This window comes from Ceratotherium simum, chromosome 38, assembly GCF_057802395.1.
Source record: "Ceratotherium simum simum isolate JZ-2026a chromosome 38, ASM5780239v1, whole genome shotgun sequence".
Taxonomy (NCBI): Eukaryota; Metazoa; Chordata; class Mammalia; order Perissodactyla; family Rhinocerotidae; genus Ceratotherium; species Ceratotherium simum.
The window spans coordinates 16,418,012-16,441,503 of NC_141937.1; the positions used below are offsets into that span (position 1 = coordinate 16,418,012).

The 23,492-nt window shown below is 40.6% G+C and overlaps 1 protein-coding gene across 7 annotated transcripts in view; it reads right to left on the reverse strand.

Annotated features, from left to right (window-relative positions):
* PLEKHG1 (pleckstrin homology and RhoGEF domain containing G1) overlaps nt 1-23,492 on the reverse strand; it is a 231,650-nt gene that overhangs the window by 77,243 nt on the left and 130,915 nt on the right. For all 7 annotated transcript variants that reach the window (XM_087425136.1, XM_087425139.1, XM_087425135.1 and 4 more), the window contains one exon: nt 17,205-17,710. In XM_087425136.1, the coding sequence (XP_087281262.1) occupies nt 17,205-17,612 (408 nt within the window). In that variant the 5' untranslated portion in view covers nt 17,613-17,710. The remainder of the gene's footprint in view (nt 1-17,204; nt 17,711-23,492) is intronic.

A 23,492-nucleotide genomic window follows, 5' to 3' on the forward strand; every position in this document is an offset into this window, starting at 1 on the left:
AACACACGACCTCTCAAGATGACAAAGGTTCCTAAACTCTGTATTTCGTTTTTAACTCTCTTTCCACCCACCTAACTCCCGCCTGTGCACAAGAAAGGAAACGCTCCCCTAATCAAAAGTAGATTAACTCTCACCCTTTTCTCTATGTGTATTTGCATTTGGAGCGCCCTTTAGAGGCTATAAACAGACCCCTGGGTTGAGTGATTTATCCACTGCTTTATGGAAAAATGAGACAAAAGCAGCCATCTTTTCAGCAATTCTGTATTTACTGTAGGCTGCTGCCAGCTGCCTCCGGACTTATCTCCCACTTGAAGCTTTCTGAAAGTTTAACAGTATAACTTGCAGGCTCATTATAAAACTGAAGGCACACTTGTAACATTTCTTGTGGCTCCAAAGAGAAAAAAAAGGTTTGTTTCAGAAGAAAATATTTTAGAGTGTAGTTTCAAGGAATAGCCCGTTCTGCCCTCCCCCAACACACACACACACGCAGAGAAAACTGAGGATTAATTTTGCCTGAACGTGATTTTGCCATTTGAAACCACAGACAGGCTACAGCCCTTCTCCATTATGTGGCCTACTTTGGGGGTGTGTGTCAATTTCAAGCAAGATTCATCATGGATTCTTTTATATTAGTTTAACAAAACCAAGACTCTTAGCATTTAGAACAAGCATTCCATTTTGCTCTGGGTTGGACAGATGCTTACAACTTCTCATCACGCTTTTAATATTTCCATAATACCTCCCCTTATAGAGTATGGAGGATTCTCATTTTTAATAAAGTGTCATCTCACTTTTAAGGGATCAGTTACTGTACAAGAATTTTCTCTAAGTATTGAAAGTTAATTCTAATGAATGAAATTCTGATACAAGCTACAACATGGATGAACCCTGGAAATATTATGCTAAGTGAAATAAGGCAGACATGGAAGGACAAATATTGTTTGATACCAGTAAATTCATAGATAGAAAGTAGACTAGAGGTTGCTAGGGGCTGAAGGGGGGAATGCGGAGTTATTGTTTAATGGTTACAGTTTCTATTTGGGATGATACGAAACTTCTAGAAATGGATAGTGGCGATGGCTGCACAACAGTGTGAGTGTGCTTAATGCCACTGAATTTTACACTTAAAAATGGTTAAATGGTAAATTTTATGATATGTATATTTTACAAAAGTGAAAAACATTTCAAAAGTCAATTATTAAAATTTAAAAATCACTTTCTTTATGGAGGTCAGGCATCAGACAATATATTTTAGATGCTCTACCAAACATAATGAAGATTTTTCTTACTATTGAGGCTCATCAGTAGGGACTCTGGTTACGCTCTGGGCCATAACTCACAAGGAAAATTCACCAGAGTGACGGAGGCAAGTCTGCACCCATTCTAAACGGCCTTCTTCCATTAATTAATCTAAGAGTTCTTTCCTCTGGCTCCTTAGTGCTGTCATATCCACCTCCCCCACCCCCGCCCTTTGCTGTGGGCTAGGAAACCAAATCATTAAGCTTATTTTAAACATGTAGGGTAAATAGGCTCTTAGTGAGAGCTTGGGGCCTCTTCTTGAGTAAAGACACAGGATTTACTGTTTGGCGGTTGAAATATCTATTTTGGCTGCTCAAAGGGCTTACTGATTTCCTGGTTACATTCTTGAGAGCTGAGGCTGGAGGAGATGCAATCTCTGGCCATCTTTAGATTTTGGCTTTTTGTTTTTTGGTTTTTTTGTGTGTGAGGAAGATCAGCCCTGAGCTAACATCTGCCAATCCTCTTTTTGCTGAGGAAGACTGGCCCTGAGCTAACATCCATGCCCATCTTCCTCCACTTTATGTGGGATGGCGCCACAGCATGGCCTGACAAGCAGTGCGTCGGTGCGCACCTGGGATCTGAACCCGGGCCACTAGCAGCGGAGCACGTGCACTTAACTGCTATGCCACGGGCCGGCCCAGATTTTGGCTTTTTGACTTAGACTCATTTACAGTGGATGAAGCTGAGGTCAGCCTGGTTGGTTGTCCCTGGGCACAGGGCTGACCATCAGCATGGGATCTGAGCCTAGACCAGTGCTCTGTCTGTTGAATCAATCTCAGATCGACTCAGCTCAAATCGAAATTCTGAAAATAATTTCATTCCACCATTGCAGCCCTTTAGGATATTTGAAATAAATCTCAACTACATGTAGGTCTGTCAGGTAAATGCAAAATCGCAGCAAGATAGAATATATCCTTTTTGAATTACAAAGTTAAAATAATTTTCTGAAATAATACCTTAACATAGATTAGCAAACACAACATCATACTTTAAAACCTACCAGAAATTATTGGTCTTTCCAAATAATACCAATTATACTAATAATCATATAATAATCATCTCTCATTTGAGTGCTTACTGTATGTATGCGCAGCACTGTGTTAAGCATGTTGCACGGATGGTCATATTTAATTTTCACAACAATCTTATTATAGTCATGTGTCGCTTAACAAAGAGGAAATGTTCTGAGAAATGCATTGTTAGGTGATTTCGTCCTTCTGCAAACATCATAGAGTGACTTACACAAACCCAGATGCTATAGCCTACTACACACCTAGGCTATACGGTACTAATCTTATGGGACCACCGTCGTATCTTCGGCCTGTTGGTGAGCAAAATGTCGTTATGCGGTGCATGACTGTATTCCCATTTCACGGGTGAAAAAACCAAAACTTACAAAAGTTTAGTAATTTTTCCAAGATCACACAGGAAATGGCGGAGTCAGGATTTGGATTCAGTTCTTGCAGATTTTAGCTTTTCATCATTTTGTTATATTTCACAGGGGATGGGGTGTTCACTTGTGCTGCCTTTAAATGTCAGTTGTTTGCTTTATAACAAGGAAAAAAATTCCCTTTAGAACGGTGGACCTCAGCGTTGATTGCCTATTGGAATCTGGAGAGCTTTGAGAAAAATCAATGCCAACCCCCGAGATTTGGATTTCACTAGCCCAGGGTGCAGCTTAGGGGGCAGGAGTTATAAAAGCTCCCCAGGTAATAAGAGCAGCCTCTGCTCTAGAAAAATCCCTATTTTTTAGCTGCTCCTCCTCACCAGATTCCTCAGGTGATAGCTTTTAATTGCTCAAATAATAGCCCCTTTCAATCTGTTTATGAGGGCTTACTCTCCTCGGTAAAAATCCAGCTGATGACCAGTTAATTGCATGTTTCTCATAAGGGATCTTTATGATGGTTTACTTTTTCTTATTTGAAGTAGGGATTTTCTTCTAGTGGATTTTGTTACCATAAGCAGTTTTTGAACATTCTAGATAATTTTGAATATTAAGTAAATTTATGCATTTTATCAGTAATCCTCTTTTCCTTATTCCTTTTCAAATAGGACCTGGAATTTCAGAGCCAGCTCCTATGTCAGAACAGGAGTTGGCAAAATAGGGTTGCAGAGTATCCACTGGTCTATTAATGATCACAAGTGGACTAGTCCAGAGAGTCTCTGGTCTTACAGGCGACAATTTCTCACCCTCAAAAGGCTGCCTATATCTGTGCTGGGGAAAAAGGGGCAATTTCACGGGTTGCTTTAGACTTGTCCCAAGAAGTAGCTAAGGAAGTGACCCCAATTGTTGCCACTTCTCCTCCATATCACTGCTCTGGTTTTGTCTAAACTATGTCGTAGCCAGACGTAGAAGTGACAAGCTCCTCCCTTCACACACGTCCACGTCAATTTTATCCTTGTCAATGGCTGAGATGTAGAAAACCGGGCAATAAAATTTTTCCAGAAAATTCCATTAACAAGTATGTATGAGAGCCCTCCTTACTTGGTACGTAAGGGGCACTCAATAAATGCTTGGTTTTCCAGTTGTTTCTAAATGAAATGGCTGGGAAGCAGGACCTGGAGACGTATATCTGCCAATACTTAGCTTCAGGATCTGGTCTTCAACCAGCTGTTGAAGGCTTATGTTGTGCCAGGTCCGTGCGAAGCACTTTACAGGCAGCACCTCATTCATTCCTCACAACCTCCTATGAAGTACACAATAGCTCTTTCATTTTAAGATGAAGAAACTACAGGTTACAGGACTTAAGTGACTGCTCAAGACCGAAGGTAGTAAGTGACAGAGCCAGGATTTGCATCCAGTTGGAGAAATCACTTGGTTCTCTGGATCTCCCTTTTCCTCACCTATAAAAATGACCAGGTAGGACTAGATAATCCATTCAGCGAATATTCACTGACGGCTATTGAGTGTCAGATACAGTGCTGACTGCTGGGGAGAGAAACCTTACCAACACACCTCACGCTTTCAGAACTGATAGTCAGTCAGCTCTCACTGAGTTATTTTCCAGTTCTAAAATTTGCTGTGATTCTACTTAATCAAAAATTCTGGGAAATTGGAAGCAATCTAAGTATTCATTAATGGATGAATGGATCAACAAAAAGTGGTATATACACACAATGCAATATTATTCAACGTTAAAAAGGAAGAAAATTCTGACACATGCTATAGCATGGATGAACCTTGAAGACATTATGATGAGTGAAATAAGCCAGTCACAAAAAGACAAATACTGTATGATTCCACTTATATGAGGTATCAAAAGTAGTCAAATCTGTAGAAACAGAAAGTAGAATGGTGTTTACGGGGAGCTGGAGGGAAGGAAGAATGGGGAGTTCTTGTTTAATAGGTATAGTTTCAGTTTCGCAAGACGAAAAGAATTCTGGAGATTGGTTTCACAACATCATGAATGTACTTAATGCCAGGGAACTGCAAACTTAAAAATAGTTAAGATGGTAAATTTTATGTTATGTGTATTCTACCACAATTCAAAAAAAAAAAAAGACTGTCTGAGACTAAGGGAAGGGGGGATGAAGACTTGTTGTTTAATGGGTACAGTTTCCATTTGGGGTGATAGAAAAGCTCCGGATGGATGGTGGCGATGGTTGTGCAACAACCTAAAAGTACTTGATGCCATTGAGTTGTACACTTAAAATGGTTGAAATGATAAATGTCATGTATATTTCACCACACTTCAAAAAAGAGGTTAAAAAAATTCCACGCAAGCTGCTATAGAGAACAATGTTATCCCCCTTCAGCGGCAAAGTAGTCCTAGTGGGAAGAGAAGAAATCGAAAACATAAATGATTAGAAAACAATTAAGTACTAAATGATGTAGCCTGATGAGTTGTGCATCAGCCCGAGTGGCCTCTTCCTTTTCTAGGTGTTACACAGCAGAGTTGCTTTGACACACACACTTGCTCTACGCTTATCACATGATCTGGGTAAATTCTTCTCTGTGACTAGTTTCAGAAGGTACAAACACCATCTTTTCTTTGGAAGAAATTTCTGGCCCTGGGAAACTTCTCCCAGCTGAAGGTTGGTTTGTTTAGAACATAATTTCTTGAATTCTATAATTTTCTACCCACTCAGTATAATTGAATATTCAAGATGGCACATACTCAAAAGGCAGCGTGATTCTAACCCAACTGAACAGGACCTGTTTTAGCAAATCTTCAATAGAATTTTGCCCACAGGCAGTCTTTGAAATATATTAGCGGTTCTTTAGCAGACCAGTAATAATAGCTACTCAATCACCGGAGTTAACCGAAGTTTTTGAAATGCCTTTTCATTAAAAATCAAAATGTTGCCTTAAAAGAAAAGCTTAACAGAATGAAAGCGACTCTTTACTTGTAGGTATTTTTCTAAGTGCTTGATCACGCAGAAGAAATGAATGTACTCAGTTATGTCTGTGAAAAGTACAGTTTCTATTTTCTTTTTTGCCCATTTATGTTGTAAGTCTATCCTTTTCTTTAATACATTGCGTAACACTGAATCTCCAAGTACAGGTGGAAAATAATCTGATTTTAACATCAGAAACACACTAATATTTACCCCTTAAATCTCCTCGATGTAATAAGGGTTGCATAGACAGCAAATGCTATATAGTTTGTGCAAGAATATTTGACCAAATTGTGCAAATCCTTTCAGTAAAAGAAAAATTTCCAACTATTTGTATTTACAAGTAATCACATTAGTTGATCCCAGATTAGGGGAAAAATTCTATTTGTGGGGCCGGCCTGGTGGCATAGTGGTTATGCTTTGGTGGCCCAGGGTTCGCAGGTTCGGATCCCGGGCACGGACCTACGCACCGCTCATCAAGCCGTGCTGTGGCAGCGTCCCACATACAAAACAGAGGAAGATGGGCACAGATGTTAGCTCAGGGCCAATCTTGCTCAGCAAAAAGAGGAAGATTGGCAATGGATGTTAGCTCAGGGCAATGGATGTTAGCTTCCTCACACACACAAAAAATCTATTTGTTAGTTTTCAGAAATATGAATAAACTCTCAAACTGCTAAGAGATCTTGAAATTCTTTTAAACCATTTTTTCTTATAAGGAGGAAATAAAACACACATTAAGGATATTTGTCATAGTCTTTATTAGTCTTATGTAACATAAATGGAGGACCCTGTTTTCTGACACCAGGTATAGTATTCTTCAATCTTCCAGTTGGAGCAAATGGGAGGCGGGGAGTGGTGAGACCTATTTGTAATAAGCCATAATACTCCAAAGAAGAAGCACAGCCAACTCTTCTATAACATTTGTTTTGAAAACACGAATCTGTTCCCACATGATTAATATATTAGGGAACAATCTGAATTTAATTCAAATTGCCAAATGTTGCCTTTGCTTAGGCAGGATTTCATCCACGAGAAACATTAGGTAAATGCAGAAAACTACACGCAGTTCCAGAGAGCAGCCTAGGAATGTAAAAACACACGCATGCACCTCAAACACCTACCAGCTACCTCCGCCACGTGTGTGTGCTATAAGCCACACCCATCAGGTCAGGTGTAACAACTCTGCATGGACGTCAGGTAACCCCTACTCCATAACAACTCACAACCTGCAACCCTGCAGGTGGCCCCTCTCTAACTTTTCTCTCTTTCTTCTTAGCCTATCTTATATTTTTCCCTCTCTTCCCTGGTCTTTTTCCTCTTTATTGTTCTTTTCTCTCTCTCTTCTCTCTCTCTTTTTCTCTCACTCCCATTTGTTCTCTCTTCCTCTTACACAGAGGGTGGCAGGTATGGCGACCAGGGGCTCCCACAAGAAATTTCAGGGTTTTTTCATGGTGTAGTGTTATATTTACTATAGTAGGTATGTATTTCTTAACCATTTAACATGTATAAAACTGTCTCCATTTTTGTTAGATACCTATCTTTTTTTATGTGTCACTGATGATTTTGAGTGTCATGCTCAGAACCCATTTTTCCTATAAACCCTATTTTTCAGTGATTTTGCACACTGAGTGACTTTTAGCAACGCATATGTCATGTCACATGATAGTGGAACAAATTGTAGGCACTTAGAAACTCATATGGAGCCAGCCCTGATGACCTGGTGGTTAACGTTTGGTGCTCTCACCACTTCGGCGGCCTGGGTTAGGTTCCCGGGCGTGGAACCACACCACTGCTCTGTCGGTAGCCATGCTGTGGTGGCAGCTCACATAGAAGAACTAGAAGGACTTACAACTAGGATATACAAGTATGCACTGGGGTTTTGGTGAGGGGAAAAAAAAAGAGGAAGATTGGCAACAGATGTTAGCTCAGGGAGAATGTTCTCCAGCAAAAATAAAATAAAATAAAACGCAACTCCTATGGCTCTTTCCTTCTACCATCTGTACTCTCTCTCGGGTCTTAGACATTTGATAGGAGCATGATAAACAATCCCATTTATAAACTATTTTCAGATCATGAATTCTTGCAACGCAGTAAGAATGCCCTACAAAGCTTGACTCAGGGCCTCCAATGCCCTGGACATCCTTATACTGTCCCAGCCCCAAGTTTCAAGTAGCAAATCACAAGTCAGAATTGTCAGGAACTCAAGGGTGACCTTTCCATTATCTGAGGTTTAGTATTTCTCGGGGAGACACAGAGGAACATCACCGCATACATAATTATTATACAAATTGATGATCATTACACTATTGCTACAAAGTTCTTAGTAATTTAAAAACTGTACTCTGGGTGAAGATTCACAGTATAAGCAGACTACTATTTATCAATGGTAAATTTATTTTCTATAAGTTCATCTCTTAAAAGATGCACAAGTTGACTTCAACTTCTTATAGAAAAGCAGCCATAATGACGTCAGTTGCTTTGGAGAGTCTAAGACTTAAGACTATATGAAAACAATTTTAAAAATTTGGTTTTTCGTTGCTTACTATTTCGATGTGTCCAAATTCTCATTTTGGCTTCTTCAAATGGCTTCAGAAATGAATGTAAAAGAAAGGCAGGACAGTAAAAAGGAGGGCATTCAATTTTCTTATCAACTCCATCAATGTGGCAATAAACTTGCACTTCTAAGCATCGTTCTATTAAGTGTTTGACGGCTTTAGTCCATTACCCTCATTGACTCCCTTCTACTCACAAGGTTTCCAGAACACCAGCAAGATGAGCACAATCTGTGCCTTCGAACTGTTAGCCCCAGCAGCCCTCTTCTTAAACTGAAATACTATCTGTGGTGTTCAGTAATTCCAAAGAGCCCTATTGGCAGGTCATATGGATGGGAATGAGTAGAAAAATGAATAATTCCATTTGAAACATTCTATAGGGTTATTTAGTAGAGAGAGTGATTATAATCTCAGCAGTAAGCATCATCAAAATCTTTCTTGCTTTCTTCTCTATGTATTTTTATTTTCGGTGCTGTGGTGGGGGATACATGGTGTAGGTTTTACAATGAGAATGTTTCAATTATATATAATGCATGGTGGAGACTGCCAGTTGTTCACAAAAATGTTTCCTACCTTCTCTGGGCACACAGCTAGACTACATCTCCCAGCCTTCCTTATAGTTTGGTGTAGAACCTGACAAGATTCTCATCCACGGAATGAGAGAAGGGGTGTAAGCCACTTCCATGCCTGTCTCAGAAATCTCCCCCAAACAGGTCTCCATGTCTTCTCACTGCCTAGCTGACTGAGATGGTGCAGACTGTAGCAACCTTGGAAGCAATGTGCTGAAGGTGGCAGAGACTCATCAGCACAGGTGCCTGAATGACTGCGTGGAGGACCACCACTCTCACTAATCTGAACACTCACACACAACTGTTATAGGAAAAAGAAATAAATTTCTGTTGTATTAAGCCACTAAATTTGGGGGTCTATTTGTTACTGTGCCTTAGCCTACTCATACACTATGTGTTCCAAATCTTCAGAGTAGTAGTTCTCAACCACAGGCAATTTTGTCCCCCAGGGGATGTTTGGCAATGTCTAGAGACATTCCTGGTTGTCATGAGTGGGGATAGTGGTGGTTCTCTTGGCATCGAGTGGGTGGAGGCCAGGTTTGCTGCTAAACATCCCACAGTGCACATGACTATCCCCCACAATCAAGAATTATCCAGTCCAAAATGTCTGCGGTGCTGTTGTTGCAAAACTGTGCTCTAGAGAGCTTAAGAAAAGGACTGAAAATTTCGAACCCTCTGCTAGACTGTAAGAGGAGATTTGCAAAAACAGTGTAGTAGTAGAAAGAGTGGGCTTGGGATGAAGCCTGGGGTCCAGCTCCAGCCCTACCACTAACCATCTATGGGACCTTGGACACGTTACTTTAATCTCCGTCCATTCAATACTCTTGTGCTAAAGTAGGAAAATGATGATGGCACCACACAGTAGGGCTGTGAGTGAGGACATAAGTGCTTAATCCAGTGCCTGATAGATGTAAGTACTCAAATATTAGTTGCTATTAATGTTATTATTTTTTAGTGTTTTTGCTGTTATCATGGCACCTTTCTAGAAAATTTAGAAGTGGAAGCTACATAGCATGTTTACAGCTGTTAGGAGCCATTGAGGTGATGGGAATGGTTACAAAACCTAAGGTGTCACATAGGTAAAACGCATTGTCTACCATGCTTCCAGGAGAATCTGACCAATATAGGTTGCTTTAATAATTTTCTTAAGTTTATTTTTTTATTTTTTTTGCTCAGGAAGATTCACCCTGAGCCAACATCTGTTGCCAATCTTCCTCTTTTTTTTTTGCTTGAGGAAGCTTCACGCTGATCTAACATCTGTGCCAATCTTCCTCTGTTTTGTATGTAGGTGGCCACCACAGCATGGCCGCTGCCAAGTGGTGTAGGTCCATGCCCAGGAACCAAACCTGGGCCGCCAAAGCAGAGCATGCTGAACTTAACCACTAGGCCATGGGGCCGCCTCCTATAATTTTGCTAAGTTTTGATTCAAGATCTGGCCATAAAGATTTGGAGCAAACAACCTAACCTGGCATTAATCGTTATACACACATGAATTCTTGTGAACAGCAACAGCTACTTTTTTTTTTTTTTTTAAGATTTTATTTATTTATTTGTTTTTCCCCCAAAGCCCCAGTAGATAGTTGTATGTCACAGCTGCACATCCTTCCAGTTGCTGTATGTGGGACGCGGCCTCAGCATGGCCGGAGAAGTGGTGCATCGGTGCGCACCCGGGATCCAAACCCGGGCCGCCAGCAGCGGAGCGCACGCACTTAACCGCTAAGCCACGGGGCCGGCCCAGCAACAGCTACTTTTGCATAGCCACTCTGCAAACCTTAACTCGCTTTGGTTTTACTAAATGCTGCTCACTTTGAACTATTTTTGTTACTCATTAGCAATCAATCAGAACGTATTAACCGAACATTCAAAATGGACAAACTTATTAGGAATGGAAAGAAAACAAAGCCCAGGTCCCTGCCCTACCGCCCACATTAGACGGCAACGAGTAGAAGGGATGAAGATGCAAAATCACTACGTTCCCACCTTCTAAGTTTTTGTTGTTGTTGAGGCGGCAAGAGATGACAGTGAGGTAGATGGGGTAGGTGGGGGGCATAATAATAACAACATAACACTAATAATAAAGAGACATGGAAATGAATAGTCAAAGTGGGATTTTGAGGGATTATCTACAGTGATTAGATGTGCTATTTGAGGAATAGCACAGAAGCAGAAAACTATTTAACAGGTTTTCTTCTAAATTATCATAGATCTTAAATGGTTTTAAGAAAGATCTCATTCACCCACTATGATAAAAGCTCTTGGAGGGAAAAAAGAAATAAAGAGACACATTCAAATAAAAGTGCTCGAGTGCCACGTAAAAGTACATTAAATTGTGCCAAGTACGACAGAGCAAGTTCTTTATGAAATCCACCCACGTAATAAGCCTTCATTAAAAACAGTCCCTGCCAAGTCCTACACTCTAGCATTGAACACATATTTCCCTCAGTATTCAAAAAGCTTTAGTCTAGATGAACCTTATAAAAAGTGTCAGTATAATAAATGTTATTTAAACTGGAAGGAAAGTATTGAGTGAAGACATGTGCAAATAAAAAGATAATAAAGTCTATGACAATTCACCTCTTCTCAACAGCCTTCTCCCTTGGTCAAAACCTTTCTCCTCTTGTCAAGTGTCCTAAACAGTTACGGCTGGTCCAGGGAATGTCCACACAGAATCATTTCTTTCTTTTTTTTTTTCGGTGAAGAAGATTAGCCCTGAGCTAACATCCGTTGCCAATCCTCCTCTTTTTGCTGAGGAAGACTGGCCCTGGGCCAACATCCACGCCAATCTTCCTCTTTTTTTTTTGTATATGGGACACCGCCGCAGCATGGATTCATAAGGGGGGCACAGGTCTGCACCCAGGATCTGAACCTGTGAACCGTGGGCCGCCAAAGTGGTGCGCGCGAACTTAACCATTATGCCACCGGGCCGGCCCCCAGAATCATTTCTTTATGGCTAAGGGAAGAGTAGTGGAGACACCAACTGCCCTTTCCACACCACACAATCTTGTCTCTCCAACAGGATCAGTACGAAGCCAGGCTTCAACAGAAACCACCTCCAAACGCGACAGTGTTGTCCTGGAGGGAGGGGGGGCCCAGGACAAAAGCCAACTCAAGTTCCATTTTATCCAAGTCTTGGTCACCTCACAAGCCTGAGAGCTAAGACTCCAGGAAGAGCAGATGGTCAAGTCACCGCACTAACTCCGTAGGCTTGGTCATTGGGTTTTCTGCCTTCGCTCTGCACCAATTTGGGAGAAGGCTTAATTCCCAAGTGTAACACAGCGCTCTTTCCAACTAATTTGATACGTCCCGTGCTAAGAGCAGCCTCTTTTCTAAGCTATGGCACTGGGCAGAACAGCTTTCAATGTGTCTCATGTCACTAAATGTGTGAAAAGCATCCTTCTCTCTTGCACGTACCCTGACACTGTCTATACTACTAGGCAATAAACAAAGAGTCCCTATAGACTAATAAACACAAGATCTGGGGGTCAGAGGTCACCACTGTAATCCTTGCTTAGCTACAGCTTTTGAATAAAGCTGAATGCTTTTGACAAAGCTATGCTTACGGCTCTGCTTCTTTCAATTTTAAACATTAAGGCTATCACACTCACTTCTTAGCTTTTTAACACACTGTATGGATAAAGCTGCTTGAAAAGGATTTTAAGCTCTCTAGAATATGACAGAAAAAAATCAAACTGATGTTATACTTAATATTTTTCCTTTTTCTTTTTCACTAAATGCACGTCCTCGACATCCCCTAAATGATTTAATTTAGCATCTCTTATAGTTCAAAGAAGCCATTTTGCAGGAAAGATGTAACTTCTAATTACACAGCATTATGTAACATTATGAACTATTTAAAAACTTTCCTCAAAGGTTGAAACAGGCCATGAACTATATCTGGGACCAAATCTCATGAGGTTCTCAAAGGCTCTTTTACAGATCATTTAGAAAGATTAAAGAAACCCACTCGACTCATGCGAGTCCCCGCTCAGTCAATCTAAGGTCCCATTAAACATGAAAGAGACCCTTATTTGCTACTTTCCAACTACGGATTTCTCTTTCTCTACAAATTGTATCATTGGCTATTTTACTTTTAAAACTTGCTTTCATATTTAATATCTCATTTTATCTCTGAATGCTATTAGGAGCCATATATAGAGATGAAAATAACAGCTCCATTGTTGGGTTGAGCATGGGGTGATAGACAAAACCTCACCTCTCTCTCTAAAATGTCAAGTGTACAAAAGTAAATGACTAGGATGTTGGGCAAAGGAGCAGAGGATTGAGTAGCCATGGTGGGGAGGTGAGGGGGCCCAGAGAGAAGGGTGTGGGGGGAATGAAAAGGATGAAGAGGAAGAGAGGTAAGAATGACATTGTATGGCTGATTTTCAGACAGCACTAAGAATCAATTTCTGAATCTCTAAATGGCGTGGGAAAGGAAAAATACCTTATATTTGGGATTATTTTAATACAATGTCTCTATACACAGGGGAAAAAGGCATACAACCTCCTTTGCATGTGTAACCATTTTCTGGGAAACCCTATTGCCCCAATGGTGAGATGGATCTCTTGGCAGAAATAAGCTACTCTGATGGTATTTGGGACCATGCTGAAAATGTGGAAGCATTGTGTTAACATCTTTGAAATCAATGTGTATATCAATGATCTTTCACAAAAATATTTCTGTCTGTAAATCCTAAAACAAAATCTAAACCTGGTCTGTGAAGATTATGTATCGATATGGTACACAGTTAAAATGTACCCCTTATGGGGGAGATTAATTAAACTGAGAATGACTATTGAAGGATATTAGTTAGATGGGATTCAACAAAGCAGAGTGCAGAAAGTTCGAAACTGTGCTACTGTGTACATGAAAAGTGATTTACCAGTTATCTCTACAATTAGACTCTTTTTCTTTTTTTCAGAAATAATCTTTGTTTAGAAAAAGCCAACAAGCTCTGCGTTTTAGGCGTGGTAAGAGCTTGTCACAGGAGGTTGTTAATGACAGCCCTTTCCCCAATTTAAAATTCTGCATTTGAAAAAAATCAAGGATATTAGAGAAGTCAGCCATAGAATGATAAAAACAGGCTGACATGGATCAAGGCAAACAGATTTTAAAGGAATTGACGCTTTGTATTTTAAAATACCCATTACAACAGTATTTATTGGGCAGAGTTTCTGCAAGCTGGAAAATAATTGGTTACTCTTCATAAAGGAAAGAACTAGACAAAACGGGTCTAACCATTCTGTTAAAATGGCGATCTTGAGAAATAGAGGTGGTCACATACCACAAGTATATGAAGAAGAGCCTGTGATCAACTAAGCCCTGATGTGAAGTGGTTCTGATTTTTCCAGGTGGAGAGAGGGTCAAGGATCCAAAGCATTCGGGTGACTTCTGGAACAAAGCAGCATCTACTTCTTCCTACATGGGTACGTCCCTCCACGTGTGGACTTTTCTTCCCCAACTACCCTCCCTCCCAACACCCTTCCTCTTTCCTCACCCTAATTATGTGCCACCTCAGATCTTCAGTGGATTCATTAGAAATAATCTAAATGCATTCAAAATAATGTTGGAATCACCTGTTAAAAATTTTTTCCTAATTAAATTTATGCTACAGTGAAGTGACTGGTCTGATTATTTTTGTGAAAGGCTTTAGGTGAAATATAGTCTAAAAATGCTGGTACACTGGTATACCTTGTTTTATTGCACTTCGCAGACATTGTGTTTTTTGTTTCTTTTTTTTTTTTTTTTTGGGTGAGGAAGATTAGCCCTGAGCTAACAACTATTGCCAATCCTCCTCTTTTTGCTGAGGAAGATTGGCCCTGGGCTAACCTCCGTGCCCGTCTTCCTCTACTTTATATATGGGATGCCTCCCACAGCATGGCTTGATAAGCAGTGCCTAGGTCCGTGCCCGGGATCTGGGCCTGCGAACCCTGGGCCGCTCAAGTGGAGTCCGCAAACTTAACCACTACGCCACTGGGCTGGTCCCGACATTGTGTTTTTTACAAGACCCTCTACCAGCAAAAAGATTATGACTTGCTAAAGGCTCAGATGATGGTTAGCATTTTCTAGCAATACCGTATTTTAAAGTTAAGGCACACAGTTTTTTTTTTTTTAGACATAATGCTATTGCACACTTAATATACTACAGTACAGTATAAACATAACTTTTATATGCTGGGAAACCAAAAAATTCGTGTGACTCGCTTTATTGTGATACTTGCTTATTACAGTGGTCTGGAACCGAACTCGCAATATCTCCGAGGTATGCCCATGTATCAATGGTGATCACTCTCAACCAGCAAATTCAGAGGAAGCTGGTGATGGTGATAGTTTCCATTTATTAATTGCTTACCATATGCCAGGTAGTGTTGTGTGAGCTTTTCATATATTACCTAACCTAATTCTCATAATAATAAACCTATGAGGCAGATACAATTTATTAATCCCATTTTACAGTCGATGCAACATAGACACAAATTTACAGTCCAAACTGTGGCCCTTGAGTCAAACCTGGCCGTAAAGTTTTCTGGAACTTCCACACCCGTTCATTGACAAAGTGTCTATGGCTGCTTTTGAGTTACAACAGCAGTTAAGCAACTGTGACTGAGATCTTAGGGCCCAGAAAGTCCAAAATATATTTACTATCTGGCCCTTTATAGAAAAAGTCCACCAACCCCTAGTGTAAAACATGGTTAAGTCATGGGTAAAGAAAAAAAGGCAAGAACATTTGGACAGCTTGAAATAGAACTTCTAATATTGTCTTGATCTCTTTTCTTTCATTCATATTCTACCTTATTTCTTCTCACCCAAAGTTGATCAACCAGCCTCAGAAAAAACAAGAGTGTTCACGGAATACCAGTTCAGTAACTAAAGGTTTCTCTCTCGGTATGGCGAGTTTTGACTAGGTGGAAAAGTTTCCGAGAAAAAAAAAAAAGGATAGATCAAAGAAAGCTTTGACAATCATAAATTTCCTGAGGTTGCAAAATTTTTGGCAATTTCACAGGTATTTCTTCTCAAGTACAAATGACCTCATTGTTGAAATTAAAAAACCAGTTGGCCTGGTTTATTCTACATTTGGTATCACATATTGTTTTGGTTGAGCATCAATTGATTTTTCTATTTTTCCTGGGAAGTTATGTCATAACTATTTTTAGGAGACAGTGTCTGGTTCTATCATTTATGGAACTCCACACACAATAGTGCCTTAGAATATTTTTTCTAAAGCTATAAGAATGTATTTGGTGGAGAACCTGCTCATTAGCAAATATTCTGCTATACTCTGAAACATATTTTAGATTAAAAGTCTAAAACAGGAAGTAGGCAGTAACCAATGAAAAAATTTGGTATATTTCTAGGCAGCAAAGGGAGTGTAGCTTCATAATACATCAATTTGCCTTCGAAATATTAATGTTTTTAATCATTAATTGAGAATGAGTTAACATCTGAGCTGCTCTGGTAATTCTTACTTTATCCTTAAAAACCTATCTATAAATCAAAGTCAAGTTAATAATTGAATTTCCAGAGTACGCCATCTGGCACATAAGCTGAGCTCAATTTGCATGGAGTCAAATAATTCATGCAAACTTGTTTACTACAGAAGTGAACAGGAAGTAAAAGCTGAAGACAAGACAAAGCCCACAGTTTTTCTCTACTGTTCACCACCTTCCCCAAAACACCAAGACAGAGAACAGCATCGAACGGTAGTTCCCAACCTTGTCTGCACATTAGAATCACCTGGGGAGGGCCGGCTCCGTGGCTTAGCGGTTAAGTGTGCGCGCTCTGATGCTGGCGGCCCGGGTTCGGATCCCGGGAGCGCCCCGAGGCACCACTTCTCCGTCCAACATGAGGCCGAGTCCCACGTACAGCAACTAGAAGGATGTGAACCTATGACATACAACTATCTACTGGGGCTTTGGGGGGAAAAAACTGAATAAATAAAATCTTTAAAAAAAAAAAAAAAAAAAAAAAAGAATCACCTGGGGATCCTCCACAAGCCCACCACCCAGGCCACACCCCAGATCCACAAAATCCCAGGTTCTGGAGGTGGGACACAGGTATCAGTCATTTTAGAAGCATCCAGATACCAGAAGACAATTGTGACTACAGTGAAGACAGCCTGATGGGCTCAGCCAGGACACACCTGACACCTGCAAGTCAGGAGCCTTCCGTCCTGCTTGATCCTCTGCGATGCACTCTGAGATCCTCAGTGTAGGATTTATTAACATCCTGGTGTGCGCAGTGGTATCATCATTCTTGCTTCTAACGTGTAAATCGCTAATGCAAATATTAAGAGGATTTTAACACAATGAGTACGGCCCTAGGGTTTGCCTTACGTTATGATCTGTTTAAACATTCCCAACACATCCCTGACACCTGGGTTTCCTCTTTATTTTGCAAGTATTTTTATCCTGCATGGCAAACGTTAAACAAACAGGTTGGCCTTACCTCTACGATGCTTTTTAAATCTTGCACGTAAGTCCTTTCGGTCTCCAGAATTTCCTGAACGACTCGATCCACGTAGAGGAGCTTGGGGCTGGTGGCCGATTCCGCACCTGTTCTGGTCGCCCCGCTCGCCTCCCCTCTCCGCTGGGCCCGGGGCTGCCTCTCGCTGCCCTCGTGCGTGTCCTGTTGCACGCCCGGGCTGTCCCTCTGCAGCTCGCTGCTGGAAAACGGCCTGGCTGGAATCAGCTCCAGTTTTATGGCCCCGGCTTCCTTGTCCTGGTGAAACAAGCCCAGGTGGCTGTTTGAAACTAAGGTCATTCTGCTGCCGAAGGAACCGTGGCTGTCCCGGGAAGAGGCCGAGGACGACGTGGAGCCAAAGCTGACGGGGCGGTCGCTGTCAGAGAGCTCCATGGTCGCCAGTTCTGGGGAGGAGGCGCGCCTGGCTGTGGTCCTGGGCTCTGGAACTTCTGCTACAGCTGCTGGCACTTCAAGACGCAACTGGTGCACATCTGTGTGCAGGAAAAAAATAAAGAAAAAGGACAAGATAAGAAAAAGAAGCAAGGATTTTAAAATTATATTTAAGCAGAAGGTTTCAAGGAGATTAAAAAGCAGCCCAAATGTATAAAGGCAAAACCAAAAAGGTAGCGAGTTAGCTGCAGAAGAAAAAGCAAAGGTACCCAGGGGAGGTTGGGTTGCAAAGCTGGAGTTTCTAAAGCATCACCTGGAGTGTGTTAGAAATGCAGAGTCTCGGGCACGACTCTGACCTATTCAACTTCAGTCTGCACTTCAACAAGATGCCAGTGACATGTGCATGCGCGTTAAGGTTCAGGAAGCACTGCATCCATGGCCTCAGAGTGTGCCCACGTGGAATAACTAATAGATGCAGATTAATCCAGATGCACTAAATTAAGGGCTCAGCCATCAGGGCACAAGGAATCTATAGCTTTAACAAGCACAAGTGATTCCTATGTCCTTAAAATTTATTCTATGTGATTCTCATGGAATTTTGCAAAACACCGTTCTATATTTTAAGTATTCCACTATAATTCCACACAATTTTAAGCTACCATCCTGGAACCACCTCTACTTGACTAACGGATGCTTAAGTCATTAAGCATCCATTTTACCTTTTACTCGTATATGGCATTAAAGAAAGTGTCGCACAGACAATAATTTTCTAAGACTGGGCAAGAAAAACAAACCAAAATATTAAGACCCACACCCCCTTTAAAACTTACCCTCTCACCCAATATTTCTCTAAATCTCTACTTGAAAGCTGACATTCCATTTGTGGGAGATGTGGGGTCATGCTATTACAGAGTTATATTTGATTAACTACAACAGTCCATGTAAAGATAGATAACGTGACAGTGTAATTATACAATTAAATAATAAATAGAGGAGCCATTTTAAAGAAATGGGGCTGTGAGTGCGTAGGAAAGGGCATAAAAAAAGAATACTTGTAAAGTCAAAAGGTCAGTTAATATCCATAGCACTTAAATCTCGGGTCCAAAAAGGCCCTACGTGAAATTTAACCTTTCAGAAGCTATTCTGGTGAAACACACCAAGTTCCAATCTTCTTCATTTGTAAGGCAGGATCACCAATTTTTCCCCCTAGTAATGAGATCACAGGTTTATAGAGACAAAATGCCTCACAATAAAGAGTGTGATTAATGAAGAAATTTACCTCATGTTGGCACGTTACCTTACCAGCAAAATCCATGTTTATGGATTTTGTTAGAAAAACAGAAGAGTGAAACTTATGCTTGGAAGGTTATAATAAGACAAACACAATAACAAGAATATAGATTAACGATCATTTTTCAAAAGGAACATGAATTTGGTTTCACTCTATAATAAAGTTCTTCACACAGCTGGTACCAATATTTCTAGAATATAAAGAATCCAGCAAATCAACATTCTGACTTTTTCTAGATAGTTTATATTCGTGGCAAATAATTAGAGCAAACTTATAATGCCAATTTTAAAGTTATGAATATAAAATAAAGGCACTAACTTGGGTCAACAAGAAGAAATGGTAGGATGTAGGAAATGAGTAATGGTAAGATGTAGGAAATGAGTAATTTATCAGCCAAAGCCACGAGCACATGGTCTAAGTTTGCTGCAAATTTTTAAAGCTTTTGCAATCTTCTTTCTGCTTGCTCTATAACAACTTTATGGCCTATAAAACATGGATTGGTTATGCAGTTAACCATATGGTAGTTAAAATGCACTTGCCCTAAAAAGCTTGATCCAACTTGAAGGTGGCAAAAATTCAAGAAGCAGCCAGACATTTAGGTAAGCTCGCAGCCAAGGATGCTTGCCCACGTTCAGGACTGGTGTTCAAGTCCTGGGCAGTTCAGAGTAGGAGCAGACACAAGGTTTTCTTCCCATTGGCATCCACCATAACTGTAACCACGAGGTTGATCTTACTTTCAGAACTGGACACCAACTTGGAAAATAGGTGAGGAATCTTTCAGGTTCCAAGGGTCCAAAGAGGCTATGAGTTAGTACCAAACATTAAGTTGGATATACTCTCTATGAAAGCTGGGGCATCTGGAAAAGTCTAGATCAACCTACACCATCCCCCCCGCCCCCCCCAAGATCTGGATACACTAGTCTCCAGGGCAAGCTCTGACTTTCTGACTAGACAAGAATCAACCTTCTCTCTAGTATAGAAAACTATATTTAACAGTTATATAACTCTTGGCAAATACTTATTATCAGGATTGGTGAAAAATGAACACAACAGAGAGACTCATTTCTTTGCTTACTTTCACTCCAAGCTAGCTAGCCAATATTGGGACCGAGGGATTAAAGAGGAACGAGAAATTGCCTGATGTTTTACCCGTGTCCATGCTGGGCTGCCAGGAATGACAGTGCCTTTTATATTTTCAAAGGTAGAAAAAAGTAGGATGTGAAACTCAGGTCAACAGGGGATCCCTTCATGGATGAATCTTAAATAGCAACATGAATTGGGCCCTGTTCCAAGGAAGTCTTCATACATTCCAATACCAGGCCACGTATTCTAGGCCACTGCACAAGCCTATTCTTCAGACTGCCAACCAGGCACTTTATAAAATAGAATATCTGAGATCTTTCATATCTGTAGTTTTTAGCCAAGCTTACTGCCCCAAATTAAACACTTCCCCAAAATTACCAATGACAGAAATGAAACATTTAAAGCTAGGTCATATAATGGCACATAATATGAGACTGCATTTGCTAATGGATAACATTTTTTATGTTGATTCATTGCTTAGAAGAAAATTATAGTTTTCTCATATAAGGAAAAATACCTCATCAAAACTGTCTAGTCTTGTTCTCACCTCCCTCAAAATAATTGAAGATTTCCACTCTGTCTGGCCTAGTCTTCCTAAAACAACTCATCGATTATTAATATTTATCTCTACAGCCACACTATTTATTCAACACAGTAGTTAGGAGCCATATGTGGCTACCGAGCACTTGAAATGCAACTAGTCCGAATTGAGACGTGCTTAAGTGTAAAATATATACCAGATTTCAAAGACTTAGTATGAAACAGAAAAGTATAAAATACTTCATTCATAATTTTTATATTAATTACATGTTGAAGTACTATTTTGGAATCGGGTTATACAAAATCTCTTAAAATTATTTTCACTGGTTTCATCTTACTTTTTTAAATGTGACTACTAGAAAATTAAAAATTATATATGTGGCTTGCATTATATTTTAATTGGACAATGCTGATCTAGAAGTCTTCTAGATAATTCTATTAGTCTGTAAGATTTGAATTGTCGTCCTTATCAAGCTTTGTTCAAATAATAGTGAATGGAGAAGTGTATGCATTTCAAAGTTTGGCTTTTTAAAAAATCTATTCATTAATACACAATATTGTTACGAGTTAGCAAAAACAGAGTTGGTAGACAATCGCTGTGTACTAGATATGGGGGCAGCTGACTTCCCGTGATAAACTGAAAAACCCATATAGACAGCTGTAGAGCAAGAAAGCTTTATCACACCCTGCCTAGAGTGAAAGATCTTGGCAGGTTGTGTTCATGTTTGGGTAATTTGCTACTTTGTTTTCCTTTCCTTCTCACAACTTCTCTTTCTAACCAATTCCCAAACACAAGGCTAGTAATATAGCAACTTGTGAGAACTTGCCAGACATTGCTAATGGCCCACATCAGTGGATCTTTTGACCATGAATAGCCTAAAATAAGGTGGTCCTACCCACCTTAAGGCTCTTGGTCCATCTGACCCTTGGAAAACCTGGAGGTGGTGGCGGTGGAAGCACTTGCAGAGGGACCTTGGAGTCCTAACGATTCTTACTAGAATTAGCCTACAAGCCATCAAAATAAAATATTCCTTCTCGCGCCATCCTCAATAAAAAGAAAAAATGGCTAGACAGCTCCCATGGAGACGTGCTTTCGCACATTATACTTCACGACAGGTTCTTCTCTCTAATTTTTTCTAGGTGAAAGAGCTCTAATTCCATGGCTTTTGTTTGCTCTTCAAACTTCTATTATTTTAATTGCTCTCCTTTGGAATGTCACTGCCAGAATCAAAAGCAGCACTTCTTGGCTCTAACTTGTCTCTCAGGCTGCTTTAGGGTTGAGGCAGAACTTTCCATGGCAAGTAAAGCCCAGGCTTCCTGTGACTGTGTTTACATGTTGAAGGGGGGACTGATGGGTCCAGAGTGACCACCCTCTGCCACGACTCCCGAGGAGAGCTTTACAAGGCAAGGCAGAGCTCTACGCACAGCAGGGGCTGAGGAATGATCAGGATTTCCAAATTCTGCTCACTGCTATTCTAGACTTCAAATACCTAATGTGAGTTCCTTGGCAAGACAATCATGGAAATCAAGAGAATGTGTTGTGCTCAAGACCAAGGAATAAGAAAATTACATAGTTCCTTATTACACTGCCTGAACTACTCAAAAAGGGGAGGCAACAGAGAGACTAAGGTATAAGCAAGAAGTTATTCTATCAGCCAGCAAAGCTCATTTAATAAAGAGCCAGTTGTTGGTAGATCCTCAAAGTTGGAAACAACTGACTTCATGATTTAAAAAAAAAAATCCAGGGGCCAGCCCCGTGGCCTAGTGGTTAAGTTCGGTGGCCCGGGTTCACTGGTTCAGATCCCCGGTACGGACCTACACCACTCATCAGCCATGCTGTGGCAGCGACCTACATACAAAATAGAGGAAGACTGGAGCAGATGTTAGCTCAGGGCTAATCTTCCTCAAGCGAGAAAAAAAAAAGAAGAAGATTGGCAGTGGATGTTAGCTCAGGGTGAATCTTCCTCAGCGAAAAAAAACCCCAAACTTTTAAGGGTCAAAGTTATAAGAAAGACACATTCATATATTTCAAAGACAACACCAGGTATTTGAGGAGAATCTTCTTCCCCTACATCCCTCTGATAGTGGATCGCTTAATAGATAAAAGCCACTCCATTGCGACACGAATTTTCACATCTTGGTTTACTAAAATACCAACGTGATCCTTGCTGTAATGGCAGGGCCAGGACTATACTTCCACATGTTCTTTAATGCTCAGAGTATTCTGAGCATTTTAAATAGTTAAAAAAATCTTGTTACCACTGAAGAGTCAGTAAAGCAAGTATTTGAACCAGAAGATCAAGGCTGGGAAAAGAAATTTTGCAAAAGTGCTCTTGTTCAAACAAGAGGTGAGGAGTTGAATGGGGAACAAAGATTCCTGCAGGCTGTGAAGTCTGATACTAAATATTCAGAGAATTTTACTAATTGATTCCTATGCTAATCAGTGGAAACTAAGAGGTACCATGGCTACTGCAGTTGAGTAGGGATTAAGTCAGGTAGTTAATACGGCTAATGTATGAGATAAGTTGCCTTAGCTAAGTGGTAACTCCAGAATTTCTACATTTGAGGGCACAGGCACACCAGTCTGGTTAAAAGGGAACCTAAGGGAATGCCCTTAAAGCTTTTTTATGCAAATGCACCTGTTTGTACTTTTACTGTCTGCTTTTTTGTGGAGATTTAGCGTGGAAGATGAAAGAGATGATGGGGTAGGGTTAAAGCTAAGCTATGGGTTGTGTTATCACTTTGAGAGTGGACTGTTGATTGTCCACCAAAATCCATTCCCCCTTCTTCAATGAATAGTTTCAGCTGAGCACACTCCCCAGCCTCCCTGCCATTAGATACAGCCATGTGGTCAAGTTCTCACCAATGGAAGTGGTGTGTGCCCTTTTGGGGTTCGTTTCTCAAGCATTAGACATCATCCTTCCACATTCTTTCCCCTTCCCAGTGGAACCCAGATGTGCCTGAACCAT